The 22,451-nt window shown below is 54.1% G+C and overlaps 2 protein-coding genes across 2 annotated transcripts; both read left to right on the top strand.

The window, feature by feature from the left end:
* Positions 1-22: 22 nt before the first annotated feature.
* On the top strand, positions 23-12,230 carry LOC147645366 (ATP-dependent chromatin remodeler CHD8-like). The gene is made up of 12 exons (XM_086874699.1): positions 23-262; positions 749-803; positions 1,508-1,685; positions 3,784-3,961; positions 4,084-4,114; positions 5,795-6,193; positions 7,388-7,593; positions 8,516-8,716; positions 9,680-9,778; positions 11,139-11,258; positions 11,355-11,393; positions 11,660-12,230. Exons 3-12 carry the CDS (start codon positions 1,573-1,575, stop codon positions 11,867-11,869), a joined length of 1,596 nt encoding a protein of 531 aa, XP_086730825.1. The 5' UTR covers positions 23-262; positions 749-803; positions 1,508-1,572; the 3' UTR covers positions 11,870-12,230.
* Positions 12,231-15,877: 3,647 nt separating this feature from the next.
* On the top strand, positions 15,878-22,410 carry LOC111942840 (FACT complex subunit SPT16-like; the record flags this gene model as incomplete). The annotated part of the gene is made up of 9 exons (XM_086874698.1): positions 15,878-15,979; positions 17,031-17,123; positions 18,470-18,637; positions 19,228-19,380; positions 19,911-20,057; positions 20,687-20,838; positions 21,607-21,779; positions 22,159-22,249; positions 22,337-22,410. Coding segments are annotated over exons 1-9 (1,117 nt in total), but the record flags the coding sequence as incomplete, so codon positions are not given.
* Positions 22,411-22,451: the final 41 nt, after the last annotated feature.

Genomic DNA, 22,451 nt, shown 5'->3' with positions numbered 1-22,451 from the left:
ATTTTGGGTTCAATTCCTGGGATTTTGGGTGCAATTCCCAGGATTTTGGGTCAATTCTCAGGATTTTGGGTTCAATTCTCAGGATTTTGGGTTCAATTCTCAGGATTTTGGGTGCAATACCCAGGATTTTGGGTGCAATTCCCGGGATTTTGGCTCGGGGGGGTTTTGGGGTGAATTCAGGGCGTTTTGGGCTCTCCCCAGGGCGGATTTCGACCGAGACCCCGAGGACCCCGAGTACAAACCCCTGCAGGGGGGAGAGGAGGTAAAAACGGGCAAAATGCCCCAAAATCCACATTTCTCTCCCCAAAATCCCCAGTTCTCTCCCCAAAATGCCCCAAAATCCCCAGTTCTCTCCCCAAAATCCCCAGTTCTCTCCCCAAACCCTCGTTTTTCACCCCAAAATCCCAGTTTTTTCCCCAAAATACCGTTTTTCTCCCTAAAATCCCCGTTTTTCTCCCCAAATCTTTGGTTTTGTCCCCAAAATCACATTTTACTTCCTAAAATCCTCATTTTTCTCCCCAAATCCCATTTTTTTTCCCAAAACCCCCGTTTTTCTCCCCAAAATCCCATTTTTCCTCCCCAAAATCCCATTTTTCCTCCCCAAAATCCCATTTTTTTCCCCCAAAATCCCATTTTTTTTCCCAAAACCCCATTTTTTTTCCCAAAACCCCCGTTTTTCTCCCCAAACCCCCCTGCCCCGAGGTTTGGGGGTGTCCGGGGGGGCTCTGCTGACCCCTGACCCCCCCAGAGTGACCCCCTGGCCGCGCTGGACGAGGAGATCTCGGTGGTGGACGGCGACGAAGGTAACGGCGGGGGGGGCCCAAAAAACACCCAAAAACACCCAAAAAAACCCAAAAAACCCCAAAATCCTCCCCAAAAACCCCCAAAAACCCCAAAAACCCCCCAAAAAAAACCAAAAACACCCAAAAAACCCCAAAATCCTCCCCAAAAAACCCCAAAAACCCCCCAAAAAAACCCAAAAACCCCCCAAAAACCCCAAAATCCTCCCCAAAACCCCAAAAGACACCAAAATCCCCACAAAATCCCCCAAAAGACCCCAAAATCCTCCCAAACCCCCAGAGTGACCCCAAAGTGACCCCAAAGTGACCCCAAACCCCCCCAAAGTGACCCCAAACTGACCCCAAACTGACCCCAAAGTGACCCAAATGACCCCAAACCCCCCAAAGTGACCCCAAACCCCCCAAAGTGACCCCAAAGTGACCCCAAAGTGACCCCAAAGTGACCCTGAACCCCCCAAACCCCCCAAAGTGACCCAAAGTGACCCCAAAGTGACCCCAAAGTGACCCCAACCCCCCTCTCTGTCCCCCCCAGCCCCCCAAACTGACCCAAAGTGACCCCAAACTGACCCAAAGTGACCCCAAACCCCCCAAACTGACCCAAAGTGACCCCAAAGTGACCCCAACCCCCCTCTCTGTCCCCCCCAGCCCCCCAAACTGACCCAAAGTGACCCCAAAGTGACCCCAACCCCCCTCTCTGTCCCCCCCAGCCCCCCCGGCCGCCCCGGGCTCGTGGCCGGCGGCGTCGGCGCTGACCGCGCGCTTCCGGCGCCTGATGGGCGCGGCCCAGCGGGGCCGGGACCCCCCCCCGGAGCCCCCCCGGGACCGGGAGCGGCACCGGGACCCCCCCGGCGAGCGCCGGCGCCCGCGCCGCGACAAGCAGCAGCGGTGAGCGACCCCCGGGGGGGCGGGGTTTGGGGCCCGGGGGGGCGTCGGGCGGGGCCGGGACCCCCAAATTCGGCTTCGGCCGCCCCGGAAACCCCCCCGGGGGGGATTTTTGTGGGGGCGGGAGGTCGGGATTTGGGGGTTTTGAGGGGGTTTTGGGGGTTTTTTTATTGCCCTTCCAGGACCTTCCCAATGGGGGTTTTGGGGTTCAGGACCCAAAATTGGGGATTTTTGGGGTGGGAGATGCCAGAATTTGGGGTTTTGGGTGGAATCACCCCAAATTTACCATTTCCCATGGGTTTTGGGTCTGTCAGAACTCAGTTTTTACCCTTCCAGGACCTTCCCAAGGTGGGTTTTGGGGTTCAGGACCCAAAATTGGTGATTTTTGGGCTCAGAAATGCCAGAATTTGGGGTTTTTGGGTGGAATCACCCCAAATTTACCATTTCCCGCGGTTTTGGGTCCATGAAAACTCAGTTTTTACCCTTCCAGGACCTTCCCTACGGCGTTTTTGGGGGGATTTTTGCCGTTTTTGGGGGGTTTTTTTCCCTTTTTTCTTCACTTTTTCCGTTTTTCCCCCATTTCCAGCAGGATCAGGCGGGATTTCTGCGCCTGGCCTCGCTTTTTTGGGCTCTTTTGGGCTTTTTTGGGTGTTTCTGGCTGCTTTTTCACCGCTTTTTACCATTTTTCACCATTTTCATGGTTTTTTCATGGTTTTTCCCCAGTTTTTCCCCATTTTTTCCCGTTTTTCCCCGTTTTTGCCCCGTTCCAGCTGGACCCGGCGGGAGCAGGCCGATTTCCTGCTGACATTCTCACATTTTGGGTTATTTTGGGTTATTTTGGGTTATTTCAGGTGTTTTTTCACCGTTTTTCCCCGTTTTTTCACTGTTTTTCCCCGTTTTTTCACTGTTTTTCCCCGTTTTTTCCCCGTTTTTCCCCGTTTTTGCCCCGTTCCAGCTGGACCCGGCGGGAGCAGGCCGATTTCCTGCTGACATTCTCACATTTTGGGTTATTTTGGGGTTATTTCGGGTGTTTTTTCACCGTTTTTCCCCGTTTTTTCCCCGTTTTTCCCCGTTTTTCCCGTTTTTCCCCGTTTTTGCCCCGTTCCAGCTGGACCCGGCGGGAGCAGGCCGATTTCCTGCTGACATTCTCACATTTTGGGTTATTTTGGGTTATTTTGGGTTATTTTGGGGTTATTTCGGGTGTTTTTTCACCGTTTTTCCCCATTTTTTCACCGTTTTTCCCCGTTTTTTCACCATTTTTCCCCGTTTTTGCCCCGTTCCAGCTGGACCCGGCAGGAGCAGGCCGATTTCCTGCTGACATTCTCACATTTTGGGTTATTTTGGGTTATTTTGGGTGTTTTTTCACCGTTTTTCACCGTTTTTTCACCGTTTTTCCCCATTTTTTCCCCGTTTTTTCCCGTTTTTCCCCGTTTTTGCCCCGTTCCAGCTGGACCCGGCGGGAGCAGGCCGATTTCCTGCTGACATTCTCACATTTTGGGTTATTTTGGGTTATTTTGGGTGTTTTTTCACCGTTTTTCACCATTTTTTCACCGTTTTTCACCGTTTTTCCCCGTTTTTTCCCGTTTTTCCCCCTTTTTGCCCCGTTCCAGCTGGACCCGGCGGGAGCAGGCCGATTTCCTGCTGACATTCTCACATTTTGGGTTATTTTGGGTTATTTTGGGTGTTTTTTCACCGTTTTTCACCGTTTTTTCACCGTTTTTCCCCATTTTTTCCCCGTTTTTTCCCGTTTTTCCCCGTTTTTGCCCCGTTCCAGCTGGACCCGGCGGGAGCAGGCCGATTTCCTGCTGACATTCTCACATTTTGGGTTATTTTGGGTTATTTTGGGGTTATTTCGGGTGTTTTTTCACCGTTTTTCCCCGTTTTTTCACCGTTTTTCCCCGTTTTTTCCCGTTTTTCCCGTTTTTGCCCCGTTCCAGCTGGACCCGGCGGGAGCAGGCCGATTTCCTGCTGACATTCTCACATTTTGGGTTATTTTGGGTTATTTTGGGTGTTTTTTCACCGTTTTTCACCGTTTTTTCACCGTTTTTCCCCATTTTTTCCCCGTTTTTTCCCGTTTTTCCCCGTTTTTGCCCCGTTCCAGCTGGACCCGGCGGGAGCAGGCCGATTTCCTGCGCGTGGCCTCCACCTTCGGGGTGGAGCTGGAGCCGGGCTCGGGCCGGTTCCGCTGGGGAAGGTTCCGGGCCTTGGCCAACCTGGAGCGGCGCTCGGACGAGGACCTGACGCGCTTCTACCACGGCTTCGTGGCCATGTGCCGGCAGGTGTGCCGCCTGCCGCCGGCTCCTGGTGACGGTAACGGATCCAAAACTGACCAAAATCACCCCAAAACCATCCTGAAACCATCCTGAGACCCCCACCCCAAACCGTGGCCATGTGCCGGCAGGTGTGCCGCCTGCCGCCGGCGCCTGGTGACGGTAACGGATCCAAAATACCCCAAAATCACCCCAAAACCATCCTGAAACCATCCTGAGACCCCCATCCCAAACCGTGGCCGTGTGCCGGCAGGTGTGCCGCCTGCCGCCGGCGCCCGGCGACGGTAACTGACCCAAAATGTCCTGAAATCACCCCAAAATCACCCCAAAATACCCCAAAATCACCCCAAAACCATCCTGAAACCATCCTGAGACCCCCATCCCAAACCCATCCCGAACCGTGGCCATGTGCCGGCAGGTGTGCCGCCTGCCGCCGGCTCCTGGTGACGGTAACTGACCCAAAATACCCCAAAATCACCCCAAAACTGCCCCAAACCCGACCCCAAACCCCCATCCCAAACCTAAACTCAGATTTACCCATTTTTAACCCGAATTTACCCAGATTTACCCATTTTTAACCCAAATTTACCCAAATTTACCCATTTTTAACCCAAATTTACCCATTTATAACCCAAAATTAACCATTTTTAACCCAAATTTTCCCAAATTTACCCATTTTTAACCCAAATTTACCCATTTTTAACCCAAATTTACCCAAATTTACCCATTTTTAACCCAAATTGACCCAAATTTACCCATTTTTAACCCAAACTGACCCATTTTAACTCACATTTACTCATTTTTAACTGAAATTTACCCAAATGTACCCCGTTTTTTCCATTTATAACCCATTTTTTCCCAAATTCACCAGTTTTCACCCCATTTTCTCTGTCCCTGTGCCGCCCCCGCTGTCCCCCGCTCCTCTCCCGGTGCCCCCGGCGCTGGCTGTGCCTCGACTTACCCAAATTTAACCCAAAATTACCCATTTTTAACCCAAAATTACCCATTTTTACCCCAAAATTACCCATTTTTACCCCGTTTTTTCCCAAATTCACCAGTTTTCACCCCAATTTCTCTCCCGCAGTGCCGCCCCCGCTGTCCCCCGCTCCGTTACCCGTGCCCCCGGCGCTGGCTGTGCCTCGATTTACCCAAATTTAACCCAAATTTACCCATTTATAACCCAAAATTACCCATTTTTACCCCATTTTTTCCCATTTTTACCCTGTTTTTTCCCATTTCTGACCGTTTTCACCCCATTTTCTCTCCCGCAGTGCCGCCCCCGCTGTCCCCCGCTCCTCTGCCGGTGCCCCCGGCGCTGGCTGTGCCTCGATTTACCCATTTTCAACCCAAATTTGCCCAAATTTAACCCAAAATTACCCATTTTTAACCCAAAATTACCCATTTTTACCCCATTTTTTCCCATTTTTACCCTGTTTTTTCCCATTTCTGACCGTTTTCACCCCATTTTCTCTCCCGCAGTGCCGCCCCCGCTGTCCCCCGCTCCGTTACCCGTGCCCCCGGCGCTGGCTGTGCCTCGATTTACCCAAATTTACCCATTTTTAACCCAAAATTACCCATTTATAACCCAAAATTACCCATTTTTATCCCGTTTTTTCCCGAATTCACCAGTTTTCACCCCATTTTCTCTGTTCCAGTGCCGCCCCCGCTGTCCCCCGCTCCTCTCCCGGTGCCCCCGGCGCTGGCTGTGCCTCGATTTACCCAAATTTAACCCAAATTTGCCCAAATTTAACCCAAAATTACCCATTTATAACCCACATTTACCCATTTTTACCCCGTTTTTTCCCATTTCTGACCGTTTTCACCCCGTTTTCTCTCCCGCAGTGCCGCCGCCGCTGTCCCCCGCTCCGTTACCCGTGCCCCCGGCGCTGGCGCTGCGCTGCCTGCGGCGCCTGGCGCTGCTGCGCTGCCTGCGGGAGCGGGTGCTGGCGCAGCCGGCGCTGCCGGCGCTGCTGGCGCGGCTGCCGCCCCCCGGCTCGCTGCTGCCGCCCTGGTGGCGGCCGGGGGCGCACGACGCCGCGCTGCTGCGGGCGGCCGCCCGCCACGGCCTGCGGGGGGCGCTGCTGCGCGCCGCCCTGCGCCACCGGCCCCCGGGCGACGACGGCGACGGCGACGCCGGGAACGGCACCGGGAACGGCACCGGGAACGGCACCGGGAACAACAACGGGAACAACAACGGGAACGGGGAGACGGGGGACGAGGAGCAACAACGGGACACGGCGGGTGAGGAAATAACGGGTTTGGGGGGAAATATGGGGATTTTGGGGGGAAAATGGGGATTTTGGGGGGAAAAATGGGGGTTTTGGGGTGAAATACAGGGGTTTGGGGGAAATGAGGGGGGGTTTGGGGGTGAAAAATGGAGGTTTTGGGGGAAATGAGGGAGTTTGGGGGAAAAAACAAGGATTTTGGGGGGGAAAATGTGGGGGTTTTGGGGGAAAAAGGGGGTTTTAGGGTGAAATATGGGGGTTTTGGGGAAAAATGTGGGGGTTTTGGGGTGAAAATGGGGATTTGGGGGGGAAAATGGGATTTTGGGGGGAAAATGGGATTTTGGGGGGGAAAATGGGGGTTTTGGGGGGAAAAATGGGGATTTTGGGGGGAAAAACAAGGATTTTGGGGTGAAATACAGGGTTTTGGGGGGAAAATGGGGATTTTGGGGGGAAAAATAAAGGGGTTTGGGGGAAAAATGAGGTTTTGGGGGGAAAATGAGGATTTTGGGGGGAAAAATGGGGATTTTGGGGTGAAATATGGGGGTTTTGGGGTGAAAATGTGGGGGTTTCGAGGAAAAAGGGGGGTTTTGGGGTGAAAATGGGGATTTTGGGGTGAAAAATGGGGATTTTGGGGTGAAATACGGGGGTTTTGGGGGGGAAAATGTGGAGGTTTTAGGGAAATAAGGGGGGTTTTGGGGAAAAATAAAGGGGTTTGGGGAGAAAAAACAAGGATTTTGGGGTGGAAATGGGATTTTGGGGGGAAAAATGGGGATTTTGGGGTAAAATACAGGGTTTTGGGGGAAAAATGGGAATTTTGGGGGGGAAAATAAAGGGGTTTGGGGGAAAAATGAGGTTTTGGGGGAAAAATGGGGATTTGGGGGGGAAAAATAGGGTTTTGGGGTGAATTTTAGGGGGGGATTTGGGGTGAATTTTTGGGGGGATTTTGGGGGTTTTTGGGGGGATTTTGGGGTGGATTTTTGGGGGGATTTTGGGGTGTATTTTTGGGGTGAATTCTCATCGTTTCGGGTGGATTTTTGGGGGTTTTTGGGTGGATTTTTGGGGGGTTTTTGGGTGTATTTTTGGGGTGAATTCTCATTGTTTCGGGGTGGATTTTTGGGGTGTTTTGGGGGGATTTGGGGTGGATTTTTGGGTGGATTTTGGGGTGTATTTTTGGGGTGAATTCTCATCGTTTCGGGGCTCTCCCGCGCAGCCCCGGAGCCGCTGGAGGCCGAGGCCGAGGCCGAGGAGGAGGAGGAGGAGGAGGAGGAGGAAGAGGAAGAGGAGGAGGATGAAGAGGGGGAGGGGGAGGACGAGGAGGATTCCCCTCCCCCCTCGGGCGAGGGCGGCTCCCCCAAACCGCCCCTCCCCCACCCCGCGCCGGCGGGGGGACCCCAAAACCTGCTCTGCTGGCCCAAGGTGGGGGGAGGGGATTGGGGGGGATTGGGGGGGTTTGGGGGATTTGGGGATTTGGGAATTTTGGATTCGGGGATTTGGGGTTTGAAGGATTTGGGATTTGGGGTTGGGATTTGGGGATTTGGGGTTTGAAGGATTTGGGATTTGGGGTTTGGGGGATTTGGGATATTTGGAATATTTGGGGGTTTGGGATTTGGGATTTGGGGATTTGGGGGGGATTTGGGGGATTTGGGAATTTTGGATTCGGGGATTTGGGAATTTTGGGGGTTTGGGGATTGGGGGATTTGGGGTTTGGAGGATTTGGGAATTTGGGATTTGGGGATTCTGGGATTTGGGGATTTGGGATTTTTGGATTCGGGGATTTGGGAGATTTGGGAATTTCGGGGATTTGGGAATTTCTGGGTTTGGGGATTTGGGGATTTGGGAATGGGGGGATTTGGGATTTGGGAATTCTGGGATTTGGGGATTCTGGGATTTGGGGATTCTGGGATTTGGGAATGGGGGTGTCCCGGCGCTCTCCCGACCCTGGCGCTCCCCCAGGACCAGGAATTGGGAATCGGGGGATTCTGGGATTTGGGAGATTTGGGGATTTCAGGGATTTGGGGATTTGGGGATTTCAGGGATTTGGGAGATTTGGGAATTTCTGGGTTCGGGGATTTGGGGATTTGGGAATGGGGGGATTTGGGAATTTCAGAGATTTGGGAATTTCGGGATTCTGGGATTTGGGAATGGGGGTGTCCCGGCGCTCTCCCGACCCCGGCGCTCCCCCAGGACCGGGAATTGGGAAGCGGGGGATTCTGGGATTTGGGAGATTTGGGGATTTGGGGATTCAAGGATTTGGGAATTTCAGGGATTTGGGATTTGGGAATTCGGGATTTGGAAATGGGGGTGTCCCGGCGCTCTCCCGACCCCGGCGCTCCCCCAGGACCGGGCCCTGATCCGGAGGCTGGACCTGATCTGCCGGGCGGTGCTGACGGCGGGGGAGGGGCTGCCCCCCCCGCAGGATTTCGGGGGGGTCCCGGGGGGGCTCCCGGAGCCCGCCCCTCCCCCGCAGGCCCCGCCCCCCTTCCCCTCCCCCCCCCGCGGGCGCCACCAGGACAAGGAGTTCACGGTGCAGATCAAAGACGTGAGTGCCCCAAAACCTCCCCAAAAACCATCCCAAAATCCTCTCAAATCACCCCAAAAACCATCCCAAAATCCTCTCAAATCACCCCAAAAACCATCCCAAAATCCTCCCAAATCACCCCAAAAACCATCCCAAAATCCTCTTAAATCACCCCAAAAACCATCCCAAAATCCTCTTAAATCACCCCAAAAACCATCCCAAAATCCTCTTAAATCACCCCAAAAACCATCCCAAAATCCTCTTAAATCACCCCAAAAACCATCCCAAAATCCTCTCAAATCACCCCAAAAACCATCCCAAAATCCTCTTAAATCACCCCAAAAACCATCCCAAAATCCTCTTAAATCACCCCAAAAACCATCCCAAAATCCTCTCAAATCACCCCAAAAACCATCCCAAAATCCTCTCAAATCACCCCAAAAACCATCCCAAAATCCTCTCAAATCACCCCAAAAACCATCCCAAAATCCTCTTAAATCACCCCAAAAACCATCCCAAAATCCTCTCAAATCACCCCAAAAACCATCCCAAAATCCTCTCAAATCACCCCAAAAACCATCCCAAAATCCTCTTAAATCACCCCAAAAACCATCCCAAAATCCTCCCAAATCCTCCCCGAAATTCTCCCAAATCCATCCCAAAATTGTCCCCAAATCTCTCCTAAAAACCATCCCAAAATCCTCTTAAATCACCCCAAAACCCTCCCAAAATCTCCCTAAATCACCCCAAAACAACCCAAAATCTCCCCAAATCACCCCAAGAACATCCCAAAATCTTCTAAATCATCCCAAAATCTCCCTAAATCACCCCAAAACCACCCCAAAATCCTCCTAATTCACCCCAAAACCCTCCCGAGCTCACCCCAAACCCCCATCCCCTCCCCCATCCCCGCCCCCGCTGGAGCCTGGGGATTTTTTCCCGAATTCCCCGGATTTGTCCCCGTTTTTGGGGCGTTTCCCGCAGGAGGAGGGGCTGAAATTGACCTTCCAGAAACATCGCCTGGGGCCCAACGGGGCCGCGCGGGGGCCGCCCCCCAAAAAGAACAGCAAGAAGCTGGTGGAGGTGAGTTTGGGGCAAAAAACCCCAGAATTGGGCAAATTCAGGGCGGTTTGGGGCAAAAAAACCCAGAATTGGGCTAATTCAGGGCAGTTTGGGGCAAAAAAACCCAGAATTGGGCTAATTCAGGGCAGTTTGGGGCAAAAAAACCCAGAATTGGGCAAATTCAGGGCAGTTTGGGGCAAAAAAAACCCAGAATTGGGCTAATTCAGGGCAGTTTGGGGCAAAAAACCCCAGAATTGGGCAAATTCAGGGCGGTTTGGGGCAAAAAAACCCAGAATTTGGGTGTTTTGGGGCCACAACCCTGAATTTGGGGACCGAAACCCCAAAATTGGGCCAGTTTGGGCATTTTTATCCCCAAAATTTGATGGGTTTTTTTTTTCCTCGATTTTCTGTGCTTTTTTTTAACCGATTTTTGATGAGTTTTTCTCCAAATTCCGATGTTTTTATCCAGGTTTTTGATTATTTTTTCCCCCCGTTTTTGTTGGGTCTTTTAACCCTATTTTTGATTAATTTTTTTGTCCGTTTTTGCTGGTTTTTCCCCGATTTTTGATGGATCTTTTTGTTGCCATTTTTAAACTTTTTTTGCAATTTTGGATGGGGGTTTTTTTTCCCCGATTTTTGGTGGGTTTTTTAACCCTGTTTTCGATTATTTTTTTTATCCATTTTTTGCTGGTTTTTTCCCCGATTTTTGATGGATTTTTTTTCTCCCCCTTTTTAAACTTTTTTAGCAATTTTTGATGATTTTTTTTTTTTTTCCCCGGTTTTTGGTGCCCGGGGGGTTTCTTGGGGTTTTTTTGGGGGGTTTTTGGGGGGTTTTTTTGGGTTTTTTGGGGGGTATTTTTGGAGTTTTTTTGGGGTTTCTTTTGGAGGTTTTTTAGGGACTTTTTGGGTGTTTTTTGAGGGTTTTTTTGGAGGTTTTTTGGGGATTTTGGGGGGTTTTTTTTGGAGGTTTTTTGTGGTTTCTTTGGGGGTTTTTTGGGGTTTTTTTGGGGGGTTTTTTTGGAGGTTTTTTGGGGTTTTTTGGAGGTTTTTTTGGGGTTTTTTGGAGGTTTTTTGGGTTTTTTTTTGGAGGGTTTTTTTTTTGTGGGTTTTTTGGGGTTTTTTGGGGGGTTTTTTTGGAGGTTTCTTGGGGTATTTTTGAGGTTTTTTGGAGGTTTTTGGGGGGTTTTTTGGGGTTTTTTTTGGATTTTTGGGGTTTTTTGGGGGTTTTGGGGGGTTTTTTTGGATATTTGTAATTTTTGGGGGGTTTTTTTGAGGGTTTTTTAGGGGGTTTTTGGGGTTTTTTTGGGGGTTGTTTTTTGTGGGTTTTTTGGGGGGATTTTTTTGGGCTTTTTTTCCCAAAATCTGCCCTTTTCTCCCCAAGCTGGAGCTGCGCTGCCTGGAGGGGCTCCGGGACCCCCGGGGGGACCCCGAGGGCGTGGCGGCCGCCCCTCCCCCGCCCCGCGGCGACGGCCCCGAGTTCTCAGAGCCCCGGCTGCTCCCGGTGAGCCCCGAAACCCCCGGAATTCGCCCCAAAGCCGCCGGGCCCGCCCCAAACCCGCCGGGATTCACCCCAAACCCTCTTCTCGCCCCCCCGCAGTTCGTGGAGCAGCGGCGGGAAAAGTGGCACCGGAAAAAGGTACAAAACGCCCGAAATTCCCCCAAAATCCCCTGGGGGTGGGGCGGGGGGAGGGGCCAGGCTGAAATGAGGGGTCCCGGCCCCTCCCACTCCCCCCCCGGCCCTGAAATTCGGGGTTTTCTTCATAACTTTGGGGCGGTTTTAAGGTTTTTTTTAAAGTTTCCTTTTTCTTATTTTTTTTAAAAGCGAGGGCGTGGCTCGACTCGGCCCTGCCCGCTCAAGCCCCACCCCCTCCCCTCATTAATTATTCCTCTCCCTCTCCCCAGTTCCTCCCCTCCCCCCCCCCAGGTTTGGACCTTTCCAAGATGGTGGCGCTGATGGGGGGCGGGGCCAGCGGTGCGGGGGGCGTGGCCTCGCCTTCCTTGGCCCCTCCCCCGCACTTCCGGCCGGAAGCGGAAGAGGAAGCGGAAGCCGGGAGCGGGTGCTGCCCCCTGCTGGCCGACCCCATGCTGCCACCCACTTCCGACTCGGATTAAGCCCCGCCCCTCTTCCTGCCGGGGCCACGCCCCCTCCCCATATTTATATAAATATGTAAAATGTCTCTGTGTCATAGGGGGCGGGGCGGGGGCGGGACCGGAGCAGGGCGGGGCCGAAGGGGGCGGGGTCACTGTGGGCAGGGCTGGCGGGACAGGGGGCGGGGCCTGGTGGGGTTTTTTTTTTTAATAAAAAGGTTTGGAAACGGAGCGAGCGCTGCGAGTGATTTGTGCCCTCGTTAAGCGTTAATTGCGCTCCTCGTTCGCCTCCCCCGCGCGCTAATGAGCTCCTGTGCTAACGAACCGCCCACGCTAATTAACGATCCCCGCCTTCCCCTCACTCACCGCCGGGCGGCGCTCGGCCAGCTCCCCTCACGGTTTTCCCGCCTCTCTCCGTCACGTGATCTCGCCCCTCACGGTTTCCCGCCTCTCTCCATCACGTGATGCCGCCCCCTCACGGTTTTCCCGCCTCTCTCCGTCACGTGATCCCTCCTCTCACGGTTTTCCCGCCTCTCTCCGTCACGTGATCTCGCCCCTCACGGTTTTCCCGCCTCTCTCCGTCACGTGATCCCTCCCCTCACGGTTTTCCCGCCTCTCCGTGTCACGTGATCCCTCCCCTCACGGTTTTCCCGCCTCTCCGTGTCACGTGATCCTCCCCTCACGGTTTTCCCGCCTCTCCGTGTCACGTGATCTTCCCCTCACGGTTTTCCCGCCTCTCCGTGTCACGTGATCCCTCCCCTCACGGTTTTCCCGCCTCTCCGTGTCACGTGATCCCTCCCCTCACGGTTTTCCCGCCTCTCCGTGTCACGTGATCCTCCCCTCACGGTTTTCCCGCCTCTGAGTGTCACGTGATCCTCCCCTCACGGTTTTCCCGCCTCTCCGTGTCACGTGATCCCTCCCCTCACGGTTTTCCCGCCTCTGAGTGTCACGTGATCCCTCCCCTCACGGTTTTCCCGCCTCTCCATGTCACGTGATCCCTCCCCTCAAGGTTTTCCCGCCTCTCCGTGTCACGTGATCCTCCCCTCACGATTTCCCGCCTCTCTCCATGTCACGTGATCCTCCCCTCACGGTTTTCCCGCCTCTCCGTGTCACGTGATCCCTCCCCTCACAGTTTTCCCGCCTCCCCGTGTCACGTGATCCTCCCCTCACGGTTTTCCCGCCTGTCTCTGTCACGTGATCCCTCCCCTCACGGTTTTCCCGCCTCTGAGTGTCACGTGATCTTCCCCTCATGGTTTTCCCGCCTCTCCGTGTCATGTGATCCCTCCCCTCACGGTTTTCCCGCCTCTCCGTGTCACGTGATCCTCCCCTCACGGTTTTCCCGCCTCTCCGTGTCACGTGATCCCTCCCCTCACGGTTTTCCCGCCTCTCCGTGTCACGTGATCCTCCCCTCACGGTTTTCCCGCCTCTCCGTGTCACGTGATCCTCCCCTCACGGTTTTCCCGCCTCTCCGTGTCACGTGATCTTCCCCTCACGGTTTTCCCGCCTCTCCGTGTCACGTGATCCCTCCCCTCACGGTTTTCCCGCCTCTCCGTGTCACGTGATCCTCCCCTCACGGTTTTCCCGCCTCTCCGTGTCACGTGATCCTCCCCTCACGGTTTTCCCGCCTCTCCGTGTCACGTGATCCTCCCCTCACGGTTTTCCCGCCTCTCCGTGTCACGTGATCCCTCCCCTCACGGTTTTCCCGCCTCTCCGTGTCACGTGATCCTCCCCTCACGGTTTTCCCGCCTCTCCGTGTCACGTGATCCCTCCCCTCACGGTTTTCCCGCCTCTCCGTGTCACGTGATCCTCCCCTCACGGTTTTCCCGCCTCTCCGTGTCACGTGATCCTCCCCTCACGGTTTTCCCGCCTCTCCGTGTCACGTGATCCCTCCCCTCACGGTTTTCCCGCCTCTGAGTGTCACGTGATCCTCCCCTCACGGTTTTCCCGCCTCTCCGTGTCACGTGATCCTCCCCTCACGGTTTTCCCGCCTCTCCGTGTCACGTGATCCTCCCCTCACGGTTTTCCCGCCTCTCCGTGTCACGTGATCCTCCCCTCACGGTTTTCCCACCTCTCCGTGTCACGTGATCCTCCCCTCACGGTTTTCCCGCTGTCCTGAGGTAACTTTATGATTCCTGTTTTCCCCAAATCCTCTCGTTTTTGTTTTATATTAAATTAAGATTAAATTAAATTAATATTAAACTTTAAGATCGGCTCTGAGAGCAAAAAGGGGGGAAGAAGAAGCCGCAGTTTGTGTTAAGGAAAAACATCTCTCCCACACATCCCGCTTGTGAAAAACGAGCTTCGCGTAATTATTATAGAATTTAAAAATTTATTATGAAAGGCAATTAGGAGAAAAAAATAAAGCGTACAGATACGGCCGGGTGTCTCTGCATTCACCTCACTGACAAAGGATTGTCCCTTAAAAACAGAACCCTACTATACATCCATAAATTCTCACACATATCCATAAAGTCTCACACATATCCATAAATTCTCGTACATATACATAAATTCTCACACATATCCACAAATTCTTCTTAGGATCTTTGGTGTTTTCTGTTTAGTTTTCTCTTGCTCCCTTCCCAATAGATCAATCCTCTTGGAGCCATTGAGATTTACATTCCCTGATACCAGAAATGCAATAAATTCCTCCTCCCAGAGTTCTGGGCACTGCTGTCTTCATCTGGATAAGAGAATTTACAAATGCAGGGTTTTTTTAGCTATTCTTTATTTTTTTTTCCTCAGTCTTTGGGTTATACAAACCAAAGCAGTTTCTATTTTAATACTATGCCAAAGCCTAACATATATGTCTTATACCACTATTTCTCAGTTTCATCAACAACAGAAATAAAGAAATATTAATACCACAAAATTTCCCATTCTTACACACATAACATTCATTTTAATATTTGCAAAAAGCCAACAATATACGTACCTATAACACCATCGAACGGCGAGAGGTTTTATTATTTAATATTATTCGATTTCTCTTAAATAAGCAGCTCTTCCCACTTCTCTCCAAGGAAGTTTTTTTACCTTTCCCGGACCGGTTGGTGGGGAAGGGATCATTTCCCGGGGGAAATCCGCGTTTGGAGTTTTCTTCCCAAATTTGCCTTAAAATAGGACACCCACCTCTCTCTGTGTCACGTGATCCCTCCCCCTCACGATTTCCCGCCTCCCTCCGTCACGTGATCCCGCCCCTCACGGTTTGTTTTTTTTTTAATAAAAAGGTTTGGAAACGGAACGAGCGCTGCGAGTGATTTGTGCCCTCGTTAAGCGTTAATTGCGCTCCTCGTTCGCCTCCCCCGCGCGCTAATGAGCTCCTGTGCTAACGAACCGCCCACACTAATTAACGATCCCCGCCTTCCCCTCACTCACCGCCGGGCGGCGCTCGGCCAGCTCCCCTCACGGTTTTCCCGCCTCTCTCCGTCACGTGATCTCGCCCCTCACGATTTCCCGCCTCTCTCCATCACGTGATGCCGCCCCCTCACGGTTTTCCCGCCTCTCTCCGTGTCACGTGATGCCGCCCCTTTACGGTTTTCCCGCCCCTCTCCGTCACGTGACGGCGACCCTTTCCGCTCCCATTTCCCGCCTCCCGCCCTGGTCACGTGAGGCGGGCGAACGGCGCCGTCCTTCCCCGCGTCACGTGACCGCCGCCCCCCTCCGGTTCCCGTTTTCCCGCCTCTCCCCGGTCACGTGAGGAAGGCGCCGCTTCCTCCGCCGGTATTTCCCGTTTTTCCTCCCCCCCCCCCCCCGCCCCCGTTTCTCCTCCACCTCCGCCGGTATTTCCCGTTTCCTCCTCCCTCCGTTTCCCGTTTCCCTCCCCCCGCCCCGCGCCCGTCCCGTGAGGCGGCGCGCGCCCCCCCTCAGCCCGCCCCCTTTCCCGCCTTCCTCCGCTGCCCCGGAAGCGGAAGTTCCCCTCAGGCCTCACTTCCGGGGGGACGCCGCGGCGCGGGAGGCGGCGGCGGCGGCGGCGGCGGCTCGGGGGGTCCCGGGGGGGGGTCCCGGGGGGGGATCCCGGAGGAGCCCGGGGGTGCCGGGGGCCGCGGTGCGCGGCGGGGGCGCCTCATGGCGCTCAGCCTGGACCGCGAGGCCTTCTCGCGGCGGCTGCGGCGGCTCTACGCCAGCTGGCAGGTGGGGGAGGGGCGGCCGGGGGGGGGGGCGTGTGGGCTGAGGGGGGAGGGGGAGGGGGGGGGGGCTCCGGGCCCGGTTCGGGGGGTTCGGGAGCCCCCGGGTTGAGTTTGGAACCGGGATTGGGGCCGGGTTCGGGGGGTTTCGGGCCCGGTTCGGGGGGTTCGGGCCGGGTTCGGGGGGTTTCGGGCCCGGTTCGGGAGCTCCGGGCCGGGCTCGTGAGGAGCCCCCGGGATTGGGGGGGTTTGGAACCGGGATTGGGGCCGGGTTCGGGGGGTTCGGGCCCGGTTCGGGGGAGTTCGGGCCCAAGTCGGGTCGGGTTCGGGGGGTTTTGGGCCCGGTTCGGGGGAGTTCGGGCCCGGTTCGGGTATTGGCGGGAATTCGGGGCTGGTTTGAGGGGGTTTGGGGTGGATTTGGGAGATTTTGGGGTTTTGGGGATGGATTTGGGGGGGGATTTGGGGGATTTCAGGGTTTTTTTGGGGGATTTTGGAGTGGATTTCGGGGATTTTCTGGTAGATTTTGGGGTTTTGGGGTGGATTTGGGGGTTTGGGGTTGCTTTGGGTGATTTTGGGATGGATTTGAGGCATTTTGGGGTTGCTTTGGAGGTTTTGGGGTTGCCTTGAGGCATTTTGGGGTGGATGTGGGGGGCTCAGGGTTGTTTTGGGGGTGGATTTGGAGGATTTCGGGGAGGTTTGGGGTGTATCTCGGGGATTTTGGGGCAGATTTGGGGATTTCAGGGTTGATTTGAGGATTTTGGGTGGATTTGGGCGTTCCAGGGTTAATTTGGGGTGCATTTGGGGGTGTCAGGGTGGATTTTGGGGTGGATTTGGAGGATTTGGGGGTGGATTTGGAGGATTTGGGGGCGGATCTGGGGGTCTCAGGGTGGATTTTGGGGATTTTGGGGTGGATTTGGGAGTTCCAGGGCTGATTTAGGGTTTTTGGGGTGCATTTGGGGGTTTCAGGGTGGATTTTGGGGCAGATTTGGGGGTCTCAGGGTGGATTTGGGTATTTTGGGGTGGATCTGGGGGGGCTCTGACCCCGTTTCCCCCCCCAGAAAGGGGAGGATGAGCTCGGGGGCGTCGATGCCATCGCCGTGGCCGTGGGGGTGGACGAGGAGATCGTCTACGCCAAATCCACCGCGCTGCAGGTGGGGGTCCCCAAAAATCATCGTCCCTGGGGGTCCCAAAATCCCTGAGGAATCCCAAAATCATCCCTGGGGGTCCCAAAATCACCCCTGGGGGTCCCAAATCAATCCTGGGGGTCCCAAAATGCCTGAGAAATCCCAAAATCCCAAGAGAAATCCCAAAATCCCTGAGAAATCCCAAGAGAAATCCCAAAATCCCTGAGAAATCCCAAAATCATCTCTGGGTGTCCCAAAATCCTCCAGGAGATTCCCAAAGTCCCTGAGAAATTCCGAAATCCCAAGAGAAGTCCCAAATCCTGGGGGGTCCCAAATCCTCCAGGGGAATCCCAAAATCTCTGAGAAATCCCAAAATTCCTGAGAAATCCCAAAATCCCTGGGAAATCCCAAAATCCGTGGGAAATCCCCTGACAGGATCCGGGTGCCTTTGGGGCTTTTCCCAGAGATTTTGGGGCTTTTTCCAGAGGTTTTGGGGGTTTTTTTGTGGTTTTGAGAGAATTCCCAAAATACTCCCAGCCTTTCCCAAATTTTTTGAGATGCTCACGAATTTTGTATCATTTTTTAATATTTATTTTGTATCACATTTTATAATGTTTTTGTAATTTTATAATGCAACCCTATAATTTTATAAAACATTTCTATAATTTTGTAACACATTCCTATCATTTTTTGAGACGTTCCTATAATTTTTTAACACGTTCCTATTATTTTTTAGCGCGTTCCCACAGATTTTTGATTTAATTTTTAACTTCAATTTTAATTTTTTAATTTAAATTTATTTTTTAATTTTTAATTTTAATTTTTGGGGTGGCTCTCAGCACTTCTGAGAGGGTTGCTCTCGTTTTTTTGGGGTGAATTCCTCAGTTTTTGAGGAAATCCTCTCATTTTTTGGATTCCCTTTTGGTTTTGGTGGGGATTCTCATTTTTAGGACCTTTCCCATCATTTTTGGGACTTTTCTCATCGTTTTTGGGGTTTTTGGGACTCCCCCTGGTCATTTTTTGGGGTTTCCTGATCCCATTTGGGGTCCCCTGGTCACTTCTGGGGTTCCTCTCATCCTCTTTTGGGATTCCCTGGTCAGTTTTGGGATTTTTTGGTCACTTTTGGGTTTTTTTGGTCACTTTTGGAGTTTTTTGCTCACTTTTGGGGTTTCCCTGATCCCATTTGGGGTTTCTCTGGTCACTTTTGGGGTTCCTCTGTCCCCAGACGTGGCTGTTCGGCTACGAGCTGACGGACACGGTGATGCTGTCCCTGGCCCCGTGTCTGTGGGTCTGTCCCCGTGGGTCTGTCCCTGTGGGTCTGTCCCCGTGTGGGGTGCCCCACGGCGTGCCCCACGGCTGTCCCCTGTCCCCAGACGTGGCTGTTTGGCTACGAGCTGACGGACACGGTGATGCTGTTCTGCGAGGAGCGCGCGCTGTTCCTGGCCAGCCGCAAGAAGGTCGAGTTCCTCAAGCAGGTGGCCCAGGGCAAGGCCGAGGGGGCCAACGGGCTGCCGGCCATCACGCTGCTGGTCCGGGAGAAGGTGGGGCCTGCGGGGGGTTGGGGGGGCTTTGGGGGTCACTTTGGGGGGCCTGGGGGTCGCTTTGGGGGGTCTGGGGGGTCACTTTGGGGGGTCTGGGGGTCACTGTCAGGATCCCTTTGGGGCCTGGGGGGGGTTGGGGGGGCTTTGGGGGTCACTTTGGGGGGTCTGGGGGTCACTTTGGGGGGTCTGGGGGTCACTTTGGGGTCCTGGGGGTCACTTTGGGGGGCCCTGGGGGTCACTTTGGGGGTCACTTTGGGGGTCTGGGGGTCCTGGTTGGGGTTTGGGGGATTGTGGGGGTCATTTTGAGGGTCAGGGTGGGGTTTGGTGAGTCCTGGGGGTCACTTTGGGGGTCTCTTTGGGGCTTGGGGTAGGGTTGGGGGGTCGTGGGGGTCACTTTGGGGTTTGGGTGGGGTTTGGGGTCCTGGTTGGGGTTTTTGGGGATCTTGGGGGTCACTTTGGGGTCTCGGGGTGGCCCTGAGGGGGTTGGGGCAGGCCCCCCCCCGGGGCTGGGCGTGGCCTCCCTGTGCTGCCCCGCCCCTCTGTGACCCCGCCCCCAACGGCCCCGCCCCCCACGGCCCCGCCCCCCGCAGAACGAGAGCAACAAGGCCAACTTTGAGAAGCTGCTGGAGGCTCTCAAGAGCAGCCGGGGCGGGCGGCGCCTCGGGGTCTTCTCCAAGGACAAATTCCCGGGGGAGTTCATGAAGAGCTGGAACGACGCCCTCAGCAAGGAGGGCTTCGAGAAGGTCCCCGAGGGGCGGGGCCGGCCGGGTGGGAGGGGCCGGGGTGGGTGGGAGGGGCTGGGATGGTTCAAAGTTGGATTGGATTGGTCAAAGTTGGGTTGGGTGGTTCCAAGTTGAGTTGGAAGAGTTGGGCTGGATGGGTCAATATTGAGTTGGATTGGTCAAAATTGGGTTGGATTGGTCAGAGTTGGGTTGGATTGGTCAAAATTGGGTTGGTTTGGTCAAAATTGGGTTGGATCAGTCAAAGTTGGGTTGGATGGGTCAAGGTTGGGTTGGGTTGGTCAATATTGAGTTAAATTGGTCAAAATTGGGTTGGATGGGTCAAGGTTGGGTTGGATCTGGGTTGGAAGAGTTGAAGTTGGGTTGGAAGAGTTGAAGTTGGGTTGGATGGGTCAGGGTTGGGTTGGGTTGGTCAAGGTTGGGTTGGTCAAGGTTGGGTTGGTCAAGGTTGGGTTGGTCAAGGTTGGGCTGGAGCGGTCAGCGCCGGTTCGGACCGGCCGGACCCAGCCCCACGGCCGCCGCGCTGACCGCAGGTGGACGTGAGCGCGGCCGTGGCGCAGGCCATGGCGGCCAAGGAGGAGGTGGAGCTGCAGCTGATGCGCAAGGCGGCCGCCATCACCTCCGAGGTCTTCACCAAGTTCTTCAAGGAGCGCGTCATGGAGATCGTCGACGCCGACGAGGTTGGGCCGCGCGTTTTGGGGCAGAAACGGGAATTTCCAGGTCGGGTTGGACCAAAAATGGGAGTTTTGAGGTCAGGTTGGCCCAAAAATTTCATTTTGAAGTCGGGTTGAATGAAAAATGGGAGTTTTGAGGTCAGGTTGAACCAAAAACTTGATTTTGAGGTGAAGTTGGATTAAAAGTGGGAATTCTGAGACCAGGTTGGCCCAAAAATGGGACTTTTCAGGTCAAGTTGGTCCAAAAATTTCATTTTGAGGTCAGATTGGATTAAAAATGGGAATTTTGATGTTGGGTTGGACCAAAGATTGGATTTTGAGGTCAGACTGGGTTAAAAACAGGAGTTTTGAGGTCAGATTGGCCCAAAAGTCGGATTCTGAGGTCAGATTGAATTAAAAACAGGAGTTTTGAGCTCAGATCGACCCAAAAACAAGATTTCAAGCCCAGTTGAAATCAAACCCCCCCCATTTCACCCAAACCCCGTTCCTCGTCCCCCTCACCATTAATTAAAGCATTAATTAAGGCAACCTCCCCATGACCAATTTAACCCCCAAACTCCTGACTCTGAGGCCCCCCGGGTGGTCAAAGCAGCCGGGGCTGGCCCCAAACCGGGCGTTTCTGGCCCCAAACGCAGAAGGTGCGGCACAGCAAGCTGGCCGAGGCGGTGGAGAAGGCCATCGAGGAGAAGAAGTACCTGGCGGGCGCCGACCCCTCGGCCGTGGAGATGTGCTACCCCCCCATCATCCAGAGCGGCGGCAACTACAACCTCAAGTTCAGCGTGGTCAGGTGAGCCCCAAAACCCCCCAAATTCACCCCAAAAACGGGGGCTCTTCAACCCCAATTCGGGGTTTGCTGGGTGACAACGGCTCTGCCCTGAAAACAGCTCTTTTGCCCCCAAAATCCTGATTTTTTTTTCTTGCTAAATTGACAATTTTCCCCATTTTTTTTTGCCCCCCCCCTCCAAACCTCGTGGTTTTTGCCTTTTTTCCTCGCTGGGCTCTGGTTTTTATCCCAATTTTTTCCCATTTTTCTCTCTTTCTTTCCCGTTTTTTACATTTTTTCCCTATTTCCCCCATTTCTTCCCCGTTTTTCCCTCCTTTTTCTCTGCTTTAACCTGCATTTCCCATTTCTCCCATTTTTCCCTGTTTTTTCCTCATTTTCTCCCACATTTTCCCCCCCATTTTTTTCCCATTTTTTCCCCTTTTTTTCCATTTTTTTCCCATTTTTTTCCCCTTCCCCCCCCTTTTTTTATCATTTTCTACCTCATTTTGCCCCCGAATTTTTCCCCCATTTTCCCCCCATTTATTTTCCCTGTTTTTCTCCTATTTTCCCCCCATTTTTCCACATTTTTCCCCCATTTATTTTCCCTGTTTTGCCCCCTTTTTTTTTCCCTTTTCCCCCCTAATTTTTCCCCCATTTTTTCCCCGTTTTTCCCCATTTTCCCCCCATTTATTTTCCCTGTTTTTCTCCTATTTTCCCCCCATTTTCCCCCATTTATTTTCCCTGTTTTCCCCGTTTTTCCCGTTTCCCGCCGTTCTCTCCCCGTTGCCGTAGCGACAAGAGCCACATGCACTTCGGGGCCATCACCTGCTCCATGGGCATCCGCTACAAGTCCTACTGCTCCAACCTGGTGCGCACGCTGATGGTGGACCCCAGCCAGGACATGCAGGAGCACTACGGCTTCCTGCTGCAGCTGCAGGAGGTGCTGCTGCGCGAGCTGCGCCACGGTGAGCGTCCTGAGTGACCCTGAGTGACCGCTGAGTGACCACTGAGTGACCACTGACCCACCCGTCACTGACCCTGACTGACCCACCCATCACTGACCCCATCCCTGACCCCCCATGGCCACCACGGCTTCCTGCTGCAGCTGCAGGAGGTGCTGCTGCGCGAGCTGCGCCACGGTGAGCGTCCTGAGTGACCCCGAGTGACCGCTGAGTGACCACTGACCCACCCGTGACTGACCACTGACTGACCTCCCCATCCCTGACCCCGTAATCCCCCAGTAACCCCCACAGTGACCCCAATGACCCCTGAGTGACCCCAATGACCCCACTGACCCCTGAGTGACCCCACTGACCCCCGAGTGACCGCGAGTGACCGCCGCAGGCGCCAAGCTCTGCGACGTCTACGCCGCCGTCATGGACGTGGTCAAGAAGCAGCGGCCGGAGCTGCTGGGCAAGATCACCAAGAATTTGGGGTGAGAACGGGGGGTTTTGGGTCCGGCCGGGCCTGGGGGTCACTCGGTGGCCGCAGTGGTCACTCGGGGGTCACTCGGGGGCCGCAGGTTCGCCATGGGCATCGAGTTCCGCGAGGGCTCCCTGGTCATCAACAGCAAGAACCAGCAGCGCCTCAAGAAGGGTGAGAGCCCCGAAATCCCCCTTTTTCACCCCAAAATTCAC

Source organism: Cyanistes caeruleus, unplaced genomic scaffold, assembly GCF_971803275.1.
Source record: "Cyanistes caeruleus unplaced genomic scaffold, bCyaCae1.hap1.1 HAP1_SCAFFOLD_469, whole genome shotgun sequence".
Lineage (NCBI taxonomy): Eukaryota > Metazoa > Chordata > Aves > Passeriformes > Paridae > Cyanistes > Cyanistes caeruleus.
This window is presented reverse-complemented; position numbering and strand designations above follow the sequence as displayed.